Genomic DNA, 13,026 nt, shown 5'->3' with positions numbered 1-13,026 from the left:
ATAAGCGAGGACTGAGGCTAGATAAGTACTAGAAATAAAGGAAGGGCAAAGTTGGAGGAGGAAGAGAACCATCAGCCATGGCCTTGCGAAGCCAAGTTCAACAAATCTCATTGATTCCCCCTTGCGACCACTGGTGGCCACTTATAAGTCCAGTCTACATCCCTCATCTTTGCGTCGAGTTAAAATCGTATCCCTAAATTGAAATACCGGAAACCTTTACGACCACTTATAAAAGGAATAAGTTCACTTCGACTCCCTTAATTAGTGACCGAATCTAGTTTGTATCCCTGAATCACAATACCGAATATCTCAAACCTCAACTATTAAAATCGGTGCAATTTAACTCCCTCGACAGTTTTGAAGGGCGGTTTCACTGACTTGGCTCTTACGTGGTGGCGTTGACCTGATCTTCGCTCCACGTTACGTTCATGTAGCATGAGAGTTAAAAAAAGTACGTATGGAACACATTTGTCATTCATAAAAAAAAAATATATTGTGGGGTTCACATGTTATACTCCCTTCATTCTTCCTTCTCCCACTCTCTCCCTTCTCTCTCTTTCTCTCCCACTTTCTCTTCACGGCAACCGGAGGTGAGGGCGGGGGCGTGCCACCGCAGCCCCGGGCGGTGAAGGCAGCGGCAAACTCCGCGCTGGCGCTCACGACGAGGGGGCAGTCGTGATTGAGCCGCGCCATCTTGTTGCGGTGCCGGCAGGATGGACGGGGAGCGGCAGCTGAGGAGGCCGGCGGGTGGCGACCTTCGTGATTGATAATTTGTTCGTAACCACACCCAACCCGGAATACACTGGCCTGCATCTTTTCGGAAAATTGATAATTTCACGCCCGAACCACAAGGCGAGGTCGACAGTGAGGCGGGATTTCCAGCATCGAAGCGCTCCCTATTCCTGATAATGGTGCGCGGCAGCGTTGTCGTCATCAACGACCAGGGCGGCATCGGAGCGGTGACCGGCGACCGCCATGTGTCCCTACAAGAGGGGGAGGAGGAAGAAGGGTTAAAAGAGATCTGCTGACATGAGGGTCCCACATGTCGATGGGCTCTACAATTTTTTTTAATGAATAACAAAATGGGTCCCACATATATTTTTTAAATTCTAATACCATATAAGCGTCACGTCAACGTCACGTATGATGAAAACCAAGTCAACACTGCCAAATGATCACTACGTCAGTGAAACCGTCTTCCAAATCCACCAAGTGAGTCAAATTATACCAGTTTTGATAACTAAGGACATTGAGATATCCAATATTATGATTTAGGCACTAATGAAGGGACTCGAAGTGAACTTTTTCCTTTATAAATTACCTTCCATCCCAGACTATTGGGCCCGCTCTTTTCGAGGTTCAGCCCAAGAACGTACTTGTTAGGCCCATATCGTGGAACACGCAGTCACAGCCCAAAGTAAGGGAAAGAAAGCAAGACACTTGTGAATTGAAGCTCAAGCATAGTTATTAGGAAAAAGTACACCAAAGGTCCCTCAACTTGTCATCGGGATACAAAAACATCCTTGAACAGCAAAATCAGATATGCGGGATCCCTTAACTATATAAAATCGGTCCTAACAGGTCCCTCAGTGGTTTTGATCTCGGTTTTATCCTACGTGGCTGCTGAGTCAGCGTGGGACCCACGTAGGCCCCACATATCAGCCTGTCCAGGTCAGCCTCCTCTTTCTTTCCCCTCTTCTCTCCCTTCCTCTTCTCTCTCTCACTCTTCTTCTCTCTGGGGCTCCGGGCAGGACGGCGGCGCCGGCCGACGGGTAGGGAGGAAGGCGGCGGTGGCGGTAGGGGGAGCAAGGCGGCAGCGGCAGCCTCCTCTCCATGCTCGCAGACGAGGAGGAGCAAGGCGGCGGCGTCAGCCTCCTCTCCGTGCTCGCCGATGAGGAGGAGCGGCGGGCGACCACGGCGGCAGAGCTGGAGCCACATGCACAGCCGGCGGAGGCGCGGGGAGGCCGGCGAGCTCGTCAGCTTGGTGGTGGCGGCAAGGCAAGGCAGCCCGCTAGACCCAGCGTCGCGGCGGTGCCGTCGCCACAGACCGGGATGCCGACGAGCACCCTCACCAAGCACCTGCGAGGCCTGCCGCTCCTGCTCAACCGCCGCCGTCCTCGCCACGTCGTTTCCCCAACCGCCGCGCCGCTTTGCTGTCTTCGCCGTGCCACTCCTCTCCTTCCACTTTGTGAGGCCTACGCTTAGCAGCGGATGATGACGTGGACTCGGCCATCGCGCCCCACCTCGGCGTCCGCCTACAGCACCTCCATCCCGTTGAGCGAGACGACGTCGGAGTCAACGCGGAACGTGGCGATGTAGGCGCCGACGTATGGCGGGAACTGCTCAGAGATGATGGTCATCACCTGCCCACTCCGCCGACGCACCTGCTCCTGCATGGTCACAGCCGCCGCCGCATCGCCGGTCGCCGGCCACCGCCGCCGATCCTCCTCCTCTCCCGCCTCACCCCATCGACTTCCCAACACGCCGGCCAGCCTGCCCAAGAGAAAACCAAGAGAAGAAGAAGGGATAGATGATGTGGCATCCTGACATGTGGGGCTCACGCTGACTCGGCCGCCACGTCAGATAAAACCGGGGTCAAAACCACCGTGGGATCTAAAGCGAACGGTTTTGATAGTTAAGAGACGCCCGGTATCTAGTTTTGCGATTGGGGGACGATTTTGTATCTCGATGACAAGTTGAGGGACCTTGGGTGTACTTTTTCCTAGTTATTAAGACCGGACAGGACCGGCGGTCGGACCGGAGAAAACCGGAACTAGAGCCCCGACCGGTCCGGTCCAGGTAAAAGACCGGTATGCAATCAACCCGGCACTGAACCGGTTAGACCGCTCTGTTTTGGAGAAAAACCACCATTAAACCGGGGAATAAAACCGCTTTGAACCGGGCTTGGCGGCTGTTGTACGCGCGCATGGGTGCTGTTTAGGTGAAAATGGGCGAAAATGTGCATGGGTGGGATTCGAACACAGGACCACATGGGAGGCCAACCACAAGGCTATCATATGCCTTGTGTTTAGATAGAATGCTTAATATATTTAACTGTTAGTGAACCGGATTAAACCAACGGTCCAACCGGTTGAACCAGTGAACCATTGAACCGAGAGCTTCACCGGTTCGATTACCGGTCCTTGTGCTGAGAGAAGGTGAGTTAGTGCTGTTCATAGCTTACTCACTGATGTTTCCTAAGCATCTTGTTTTTGCAATAATAATAATTGTAGTGGTTAGTGACGGTGCGGCCTATGCTTGTTGCTTGGATGCTGATGACGCCTTGCACAACGAAACCAAAGATGAAGTATGACATTTAGGGCATGCACTACAGATTTAATTAGCATTTGAGTTGCCAACAAGCAGATGAAGCACTACAGGGCAGGTGAAACATCCAAAAGCTAGCAGCAACCGAAAGTACAGAATAACTTCTCTAAGAACAAAACAGACAGCAATGAACAGATCAAAAGAAGAACAGGTGCTCCTAGTTTCTACTAAATTGTAATGCCAGGATCACATAAAGCATAGTATGAAGTTTCTTCTTAACACTTTGGATTATCACCATAATCAAAGCATTGAGTATTGTTTAAAGAAAGCAAGCAGAGGAGTTGTATACATCCTTCCTAACTGAAAAGGTGAGAAAGGTCACTCCTGGAACAGTGTGTTTTTATTGTCTGCTCATCTGAGATCCTGAATTACATTTACAAGAAACCACTCTAACAACTCAACATGGAGCAACTAATTATGCTCTTTTTTCCCCTCACTCCAATAAAGTTTACAGACATGCACAGATGGCCAAAAAGACCAGCCAAACATGAAGCTAGCTAGCTGCCTCTTCTGAAGGAGAGGAAGAGGGACAAACACAAATGGAACAGTACACACACTAAAAAACTATCTTCAGGGATCCGACTGATCAGCACTTCTTGGCTCAGTAAGCTTCATGATCCTGACATAACGAAGACACAAAGAACATGGATCAAATTTCAGCCAAGATTAATCAAGAAAAAAAAAAGAGACTGATGCTGCTCGAGGTTTAAGAACTCACCTTCTTGGGAGTGACGAAGGAGAGGAACTTGCTCTTGGTCTTCTCCTTGTCCTTGGGTGACGACGACGGCGACGACTTGTCCTTCTTGCCGACGCTGGCGGCGGCGCCGGCGCCGGCGCCGGCGAGGCCATGCTTCCTGAGCTGCTCCCTGACGAACCTGTTGTAGATGAACGCGGCTCCCCTGAAGTTGGGCAGCGCCAGCCACGCGATGAACAGCAGCTTCAGCTCGTACCAGATCGGTATCCTGATCGAACAAAATCATAGTACTTTTATGAATGAGTTCTTTCTGAAATTAATCCATATCTGCTCGATCAAGATCAAGATGAGATGGGTTAATCGAATTCAACCAGTAGATGAGGGACTCGAGAAGCATCTCCACGAGGGTGATGAAGGAGTAGAGGATCCAGTAGGCCAGCCACTGCTCGTCGTCAAGCTTCGATGGGCTCTCCATGGCCTGCACCGACGCATACCTGCACCAACCAAAATCATCTCAAAATTAAACATTCAATCACATGAACTTATAAAAAGAAGAAGAAGAAAAGCTAATAGAGAGAAAATCTCTGAACTTACAAGGGGTACAGGAGCATGACGGTAGGCCTGCAACCAACCAACCACAAAGGGCAGCAGAAAGAAAATTCACAGGAATCAGTTTTAACTGTTTAAGCTTAAATTTAACTGCAGCTAAGTGCATATTAACATTACAAGAATAGAAACCATATGTACCCTGCAAGGGAATGAACGTGAGTGAGGATTGTCCAGAGCTTGCCCATGATCTTCTGAACTTTTCCTGATTGCAAAACCTTCACAAGTGATGAACTGACCAGTCACTAGCCACTCACTACTCACCAGTGGAGTGATCGATTGAAAAGAAGTTTCCTGGTGTTGTTTTGGATGCTTTGTGTTCTTTGATTTACTAGGGAAGGGAAAGCAAGAGATTATGAGGCCTTAAATAAGAAGAGATTAAGTACAAGAATGGAGGACACATGGCAGGATGCCACTGGAGGAGTGTTTCTTTTGTCTCTCGAAGTGATTGGGACATGGAGGGGAGATGCCACGTGGTACAGCACCGACCAGGTCAGGTTGCTTTGTTGAATCTTGTGTATTTTATTTTGTACTGTTTTTTTTTTCTGGGTTGGATTAATGAGAGATCTGGGACAGTGCAGTGAGGTCAAAAGGGAACCGGATCATCGAGGAAAAATTGTTGATGTGGAGAGGAATAATAAAGAACTGATTAAAATTGTAACAGGACAAACTTTAAAAAAATTGAGAGCTCCAGTTTTTTTTTAACAAAAAAAAAAGAATAGAAGTAGTATGCCATATGATATGAACTGAAACTTTCATTGTGGTCCAAAACTTTAAGTTAAGTTCATGAAAGCAATATGAAATAGTAAGCATATCATAGCTATATGGACTCTGTCCAAATTGAATAATAGATCGTGTCTAATCTAATACAAGCTAGTTTGATATATTTCGAAACGGAGGTAGTAAGTTTTATGACCAACAGACCCATTTTCAGTTTCAGATATAAAACCGTGCTCATCTTCCCATTACAGTGGATTATCATCTTAGGTATTAGTACTAGGTAACCGACAGAAATAACAAAGTTACGTGACTGATAGACGAACCAAAATGAGGATATGTTTACAGGGTGCTCTAATTTCACTCATGTTTCCTCCATCTTACAAAAATATGAGATGAACCAAAAGTGAGGATATGTTTACGGGCGCTCTGCTTACACTACTGCTTTCTCCGTCATAGAAAAATCAAATTTTTTAGCGAATGGTATATTTTCGCTATCCTAAAATATACAACCTAAGATTAAATTAGACAGGTCCACATTCTCAGATTCGTTTTATTAGAATGTGTCTAATCTAATTGTACGATGCTACATTTTGATATAGATGGTACCTCCTCCGAGTGTGCTGCAACCCTGCAATCCATCATCATGCCTGCCGGCCACGTTGTCACATGATCATACATGTATAGCTCACATGTCACAGCATGATGTTGGTAGGCACAAAGCACGGAGAAACGGGGCGGCCGGCCACGTTAAAGAGAGCGCGTCAGGTCGGCCGCCGCGCGCGTGCAGATCCGCACACGTCGCGTCCGTGGCCGGCTGCAGCTGCGGCGGCCCCCTCCTGCACGCGGCGCTTGCCGTTGGATCCAACGGGCCGAGCCCACAAAGCCCGTCTACTCTTCATATGAAATAAGTTCACTGTCTATTCCCTAACTTTTCTGAGTTAGATTAGGTCCTCCAGCAACATAGATAGCTGGTTTCGCTAACGTGTTATGCTGATCCGATCCACTCGTACTGACTAGACGTTCATGAGGGAAAAAAAGTGGGCCCCACATTTCACTCCTCCCCTCTTTTCTCTCCCGCCTCTCTTCCCTCTATTCTCTCCAGACATCCCGTAGCACCGTGCCAACTCTAGCCCGCTAAAGCCAACTGCCCCCCCTCCCCGCTAGGGCGCGTGCCATCGTGAGGCCTAGGGGTGAAAATGGGGCGATATTTCCCAATCGCTCGCTCATCCAACCTGAGGCTTGCGGGAAAAACTTGGATAGTTCGAATCTAAATCCGTAAAAAAGGCAAGGGTTAGGATACAAGAAAACTTGTATCCACCCGTATGTCCCATATTATAAAATATATATGAAAATCTATTATAGATCCATATATAAACATGGTAAAAGATTGGTTAATCACTATTTTACGAGCTCACATGTAATATTGTATAATTTTGCCTTCGTATATATCTTTTAGCATTTTAATCACCTTCTTATATTTAATAGATATGAATTAGAGAACAAATAGGTATCCATTCCTGAATCCGATTCATAAGGAAATAATATGGGAAATGATACAGGATGAATGATATGTTATTCGGCACTACCTATATCCGGTTCCGAATTTAAAGGAAAATATTGTCTAGGATATGGGAATGTCATGATCCAACCGTACCGGCCCATATTCAGCCCTAGTACTGAAGCCCCACAGCCTCATATCCTCAAGGTTTGGCACGACGCCGATCTAGTCTAGGTACCCGGATCCACCCGCTAGACGCCACCGAGGACATGTCGAAGTCCACCCTCGGCACGAGCCCCCGCAGCGAGGCGCTTGGCAACACCAGCCAGAGCGGCAGGCACATGGCGGAGAAGGGATAGTAGATGACAAGCTCCTCCAGCGTGGCCTCCACCATCTGCCGTGTCAAAAGGTGCCGCGGGAAGTAGAGCATTGGGAGGAACAGCATGCAGCCACATAGGCTACAGGAGACACCAGCGCTGTTTAATTCACTATTTATGTCAGCCAAAACCAGCCTCCATATTGCGAGAATCCTAACGAGCGATCAATCGCTCCGGGCGATCAATCCCCCCTCCCTCCACTTTCCTTTTTTGGCACCGCATTACTTTCCTATTTTAGAAAATTTATGCACCTAAAATTTATACACCTAAAGTTTACACCTCTAAAGTTTATACACTTAAAGATTACAGACCCAAAGTTTATAAGTCAAAAGTTTATATATCCGATTCAAATTTAAATTTGAATTCAAATATTTTTTATATATAGTATTTCTATACATCTAAAGTTTATAGACCCAAAGTTTATAAGTCAAACGTTTATATACCCGATTCAAATTTGAATTTAAATTCAAATATTAATTCGAATTTGAATTCAATTTTTTTTATATATAGTATTTCTATACACCTAAAGTTTATAGACCCAAAGTTTATAAGTAAAAAGTTTATATATCCGATTCAAATTTAAATTTGAATTCAAATATTTTTTATATATAGTATTTTTATACATAAAATTTTCTAACTTTGTTTTTTTATTATTTTAAAATTTATGGTGTAGTAGGAAGAGAAGAAGGGGAGAAGGGGGAGAGGACGTATAGGGGGATGGGGGCGCCCATTAGCATCGCCCTCCGTACTGTCTTATAATCTCTTTTGCACCGGTTTGCAGTTTAGTGATGCAAATTAAACTCGGCAAAAAGATATGGGATGAATAGTGGACTTATTCCTACTTTGTATAAGTACATGCCTATCCATATTTGTTGGGCTAGCAAGTGTACAATATCTAGGCCAGCCAGCCCAAATTGTTCCTATTGGACCCAAATGGAGACAACTTTACGAGGAATGTTAGTGGAAATCCTGGATGATTTGTACCCATGGAGATATCTTTCGAATTTGAATTCCATACACTAGTCCGTATACAGTTGATTTTTATCATAGCTTCAGATAGTTAATTTTTATCAGAATTACGAAGCAAACTAAACTCACAAACTGGCCATGTCGATTACATGCCGGGTATCAATCAGAAATTCAGATTACATCTACTTCAGATATCCAGAGGTGTGAAAAGGACCGAGCAAAACTACACTGCAGTTGACGAAGGAGTTGGTATGTTCTATCCATCGAAGAGAAGAGCAAGCTAAGTAGCTAACCCTAACAGGATCCTTCATTCAGTGTCATTAACTTTCACCTGCAGGAAAGAAAGAACAAGCTGGTAAATCGATCAACCACAAGAACTGTCTTGTATTTTGCACTTCATATTTGCCGCTTCAGAAAAATTGTTCTACTACATGGCAGTAACAGGAAGCTCAGTACATCCATAAGCAAGGATAACCAGCTAGAAGACATATCTCGTGATACAACTACAAGAATGTATATTAGTGGATTCGGTGAATGTCCAGGTACAGGAAACAGCACATTCAGGATTGTTGATGCATCCGAGATCAGCAATGAAGAGAAAGATGGTATCAAATGCTGTCATTTTGGTTCTGTCTGAGAAACCTGCTTGTTTTGCCGAATCGACCTAGGGACAAAAGCAAGACCGCGAGAGCGACGATGACCAAAGCTTATGCTAGAAGGAGTTGAATCCGCTGTGCTCAGTCTTGATACGGCCGAAGCAAGCTCATCAACCTGCTTGTCAACCTCCATTTCGTTGTTCTTGGCCTCCTTACAGCTACTATGCTCATTTTCTTTTGACTCTTTTCCATCATGTTGCTTTGGCCGATATCTGGAATTCATGTACCTTGAGCTCTTCTTCCCATCAACATCCATTAGTGTTTCGCTTGTCTCGTCTCCCTTGTGAACTGTTTGCCGTTGCTTCTGGTTCTTGTTCCGCTGGCGTTGCGAAGGGCGTGCTTTTTTGAAGAATTCAAATGACTTGGGAAACTGGTGCTTATCAAGAAGATGCTGCTGCCGACTTTTGTAGCTCTTCAACTTCACCCCACAACCCTCCACCAAACACTCATACTGTTTCAAAAATAGCATACACAATGTGAATTGCTATAGAAAGTTGAGGGAATATAAAAGTATCACTTACTACTATGTAAATTTATACAAGAATCAGATGCCAGTAAAGGTGACATGTGGAAATTGGAAAGCTTCATTAGCGGGACCAGAAAACCATGTAATGCTAACTAATGCTAAGACATTGAGTAGTAATTTTAAACTGGCCAGCAGGCACAGTCCACTGGAAGTTCTGGGTTTGCATAAAATTGGCTAGTGTGCATGATGCCACAAAATTAAACCAATTAAAGAACTGGGGGCATGGATAGATTATGAATTTATTACCATTGGAAAACCACGGGCAACTTTTGCTTGAAAAAAGGAATCATGTGCCTCAGAAATATGAATACTCAGCAGCCTTGAAGTTGGATACACTCTCCAACATACAGAGCATGAAGCAGTATGACGGGTGCGATAGTGGTCCTCAAAGTTCTCCAGGCAATCTAGATGAGCACCACAGCCAGAAATTGGGCATAAAAGGGCACTGCAAGAGCTTAAGACATATGATCAAATAAATCGAACAGATAAGACCAAAACTTGCAGTAGTATATATGATCAAATAAACAGAATGAGACCAAAACTTGCAGTACTAACACAACACAAAGAACATACAACTGCAAAAGGTGACATAAACTTGCAGTAGTATATATGATCAAATAAACAGAATGAGACCAAAACTTGCAGTACTAACACAACACAGAGAACATACAACTGCAAAAGGTGACATGATTTAGCAGGTGTCAGGATGGAATACTCGCCAATCATTTTGAATTATAGGTTCTAGAGAACTCGTACAATAATTTAGTTCAAGACATCCAGTTGTCATTTTCTCAGACTTTAGTCACTGTGGGGTGTGGACCACTGGTTCAGGGACTTCCTTAGCTACAGCGAAGAAATTTATGGTGTTATGGGGATGCAGAAAAACAGTACATTAACATGCTGTTTTAAATCTGTAGAGAGGGTATGTTAGGGGGTGTTTGGATCTAGGGACTAAACTGTAGTCCCTGGCACATCGGATGTTTAGACACTAATTAAGGGCCCCTTTGAATCAAATGAAATTATGAAGGAATTTCATAGAATTGAAATCCTGTAGGAAATTTTCCTATATAGCTCTTTGATTGAAAGGATTGAAGTTTTCCAAATCCTACAAAATTCCTATGGAATGGCTTATGGCATATAGGTTTTGGAGGAAACTTAGCAAGAGGTCCAACCTCTTGGAAAAAATCCTTTGAGTCTATCTCTCTCATCCGATTCTTGTGTTTTTCCTCTGGTCCAATCAAACGATCATTCATGTGTTTTCCCTGTGTTTTGCAATCCTCTGTTTTACACTTATATTCCTGTCGAATCCTATGTTTTTCCTATTCCTCCGTTTTTTCATTTCTACGATTCAAAGGGGCCCTTAGAGTATTAAACATAGACTACTTACAAAACTAATTACATAAATGAGAGCTAATTCACGTGAAATTTTTTTTAAGCCTAATTAATCCATAATTAGCACATGTTGACTGTAGCATCACATAGGCTAATCATGGATTAATTTGGCTCAATAGATTCGTCTCGCGAATTAGTCCAAGGTTATGGAGTGGGTTTTGTCAATAGTCTACGTTTAATACTTCAAATTAGTGTCCAAACATCTGATGTGACAGGGACTAACCCCCCCCCCCCCTAATTCGGCGTGAAACGGAAAGGATAAATAATCATCAATCCAAAGAGTAAGCATAAGTAAAGATCAATCTCTTACTTGGCACTCGCCACTTCCATCCTCTCAAGCTGGTACCGTTCATCTTCGGAGAGATCCAGAGCAACCTAAACAAGAAAACATCAGACACCTAAAAAAACAGTGGAGTATAGGGGACTTGTTGAGTAAAAGCACAGTTCATCTACACTTTTCACATCAGGGCAGGGTATCTGAGCTAATCGGCCATGATCCGTTCAAGAAATCAAAGAAACAAGTATTGCAGAGCATTAAGGAATTCCCACCTAACTGATGCTAAGTGCAGCTGAATTTCTTCTCTCTTTTTTTTTTCAAAGAAGGGCAAAAGCTTTTCCTCTTATGTACAGTACAGCTGAATTTCTGCAAAATCAAAGGTTATCATGGCTGATTTTACTATCTCTATTTCATCTTTTCCACGGGTTCCAGCTCAATACAGCTAACAAAAAAAATCCCCGTAAAATCGAAGAAGCTAAAGCGCCCAAATTAAGCGAGCAGAAGGAAGGGAGGTGAAAGGGGAAGAGAACGCACTTGCTTGGCGAGGAGCTCGCGCTCCATGTCCCCGGCGGCGAAGAAGGGGTCGTCGGGGGCCAGCCGCCGCCGCGCCGCCAACCATAACCCTAGCCCGGGGCGGCGGGGCCCCACGGCCTCCCCCTTCAACTCCTCCTCCATGGCCTCCGCCGCGGGCTTCTGCTGCATCCTCCCCTCCCCTCCCCTCCCCCGCCGCCGTGATCCGGTCGCGCGCCGCCGCCGCGGAGAAGCGTGCCTCGATCGAGAGGGGAGAGGAGAGAGGAGCGTGCGCGTGTTTGATTCGAAATTTCGAATTTGAAAGGGGGAAGGATTTTGATTTTTTTTTTTCGTTTTTGAGAGAGAAGGGGTTGATGGATTTTGTTGGATAGAAGGAACGCGTCGCCGTGTTGGGAGTGGTGGGGGTGTTTTGGGCCGAATCCCCATATCCACCACGGCCCGTCTTACTGGGCCGGCCTCGTTCCGCGCCTCTGCCGTGAGCCCCCCCCCCCCCCCCCCCCCCGCGTGCACAAAAAAAAGAATGGCTTATTTGGTTTGCAACCATGCCAAAAAAAAATTGGAAATGCTAAATTATGGGCAAGTTTTTGCCAATGCTAATATTTTGGTAATATTCATGTGGTTTTGGCGAGTATTGGTATTAAACCAAACATTGCCAAAAATACTGCTCAAAATGTCAATATTTTGGTATGGCAAGTTTTGGCTTCAAAACAAATCAATCCTTCCCCCATCTTGACGTCGAGTTCGAAATTCGTCCATGGAATGCGTCGGTGATGCAGGAGCAGACGTTGTGTGTGGTGCATAAGACCACATGATGTGGGTGTCAGCATCACGAAGGAGGAGTACGGATGGGGATCCCACCGAGGCTATCATCGTCGGAGTCGCGGCTCGTTGTCATAGCTGTTGAGAATATAGGCATATAATGATTTAATATATTCCATAAATAAATCATGACATTACAGATGTATACTAGTATTAACGCATCATTAGATCTACACAAACTAAGCAGTAAAACATGAACAGATCAAATATGCGTAACATGTCGAACACGTACCGAGGTGGCGGAAAGGCTGGTTGCTCGGCAGGAACTACCGCGGTTGTGAGCGTCGACGAAGGCGCGCAGCATGCGAGCGGAGTGGAAGGCGAACCGTCGCGGACGAATAGGGAGCAGTCGCGCGAAGCGCTTCCCAAAAACCTTATTGCCGCCTTCTCCCGCTGTAGGACGTCGAAGGCAGAGATTCCGGAGACCTGCTCTCCCGATCGCCGGTGCACGCTGGCGAGCGGGATGGAGTAGTCCACGAGCGACGGCGCAACACAGAGGAGGAGGCAAACCCTAGATTGATTTCACGTGTGTTGCGTGAAGGCGGCGGCACGGTTTTTATAGAGATAAGTCGCTTGATCAGGGCGCCCGCACGATCTCCACTCTGCGTAACCGAGCCAGATAAGTCGCGCGTAA

At 45.6% G+C, this 13,026-nt stretch overlaps 2 protein-coding genes across 3 annotated transcripts; both read right to left on the bottom strand.

The window, feature by feature from the left end:
• Positions 1 to 3,649: 3,649 nt before the first annotated feature.
• On the bottom strand, positions 3,650 to 4,960 carry LOC4350556 (HVA22-like protein e). Its single transcript, XM_015760311.3, has 5 exons — positions 4,769 to 4,960; positions 4,616 to 4,642; positions 4,393 to 4,515; positions 4,046 to 4,289; positions 3,650 to 3,946 (listed from the first exon to the last, which is right to left on the bottom strand). The coding sequence occupies exons 1-5, from the start codon at positions 4,813 to 4,815 to the stop codon at positions 3,929 to 3,931; spliced, it is 459 nt and encodes a 152-aa protein (XP_015615797.1). The 5' UTR covers positions 4,816 to 4,960; the 3' UTR covers positions 3,650 to 3,928.
• A 3,587-nt stretch (positions 4,961 to 8,547) lies between these two features.
• On the bottom strand, positions 8,548 to 11,904 carry LOC4350555 (uncharacterized). 2 transcript variants are annotated; one of them, XM_015759988.3, is made up of 4 exons: positions 11,577 to 11,904; positions 11,076 to 11,140; positions 9,620 to 9,827; positions 8,548 to 9,298 (listed from the first exon to the last, which is right to left on the bottom strand). In XM_015759988.3, the coding sequence occupies exons 1-4, from the start codon at positions 11,742 to 11,744 to the stop codon at positions 8,810 to 8,812; spliced, it is 930 nt and encodes a 309-aa protein (XP_015615474.1). In that variant the 5' UTR covers positions 11,745 to 11,904; the 3' UTR covers positions 8,548 to 8,809. The 2 variants fall into 2 exon arrangements, with proteins under 2 accessions (XP_015615474.1, XP_015615475.1); XM_015759989.3 differs by having other exon boundaries at positions 9,620 to 9,818.
• Positions 11,905 to 13,026: the final 1,122 nt, after the last annotated feature.

This window comes from Oryza sativa, chromosome 11, assembly GCF_034140825.1.
Source record: "Oryza sativa Japonica Group chromosome 11, ASM3414082v1".
Lineage (NCBI taxonomy): Eukaryota > Viridiplantae > Streptophyta > Magnoliopsida > Poales > Poaceae > Oryza > Oryza sativa.
Note: the sequence above shows the minus strand (reverse complement) of the source record. Positions and strands in the feature narration are given on the sequence as shown.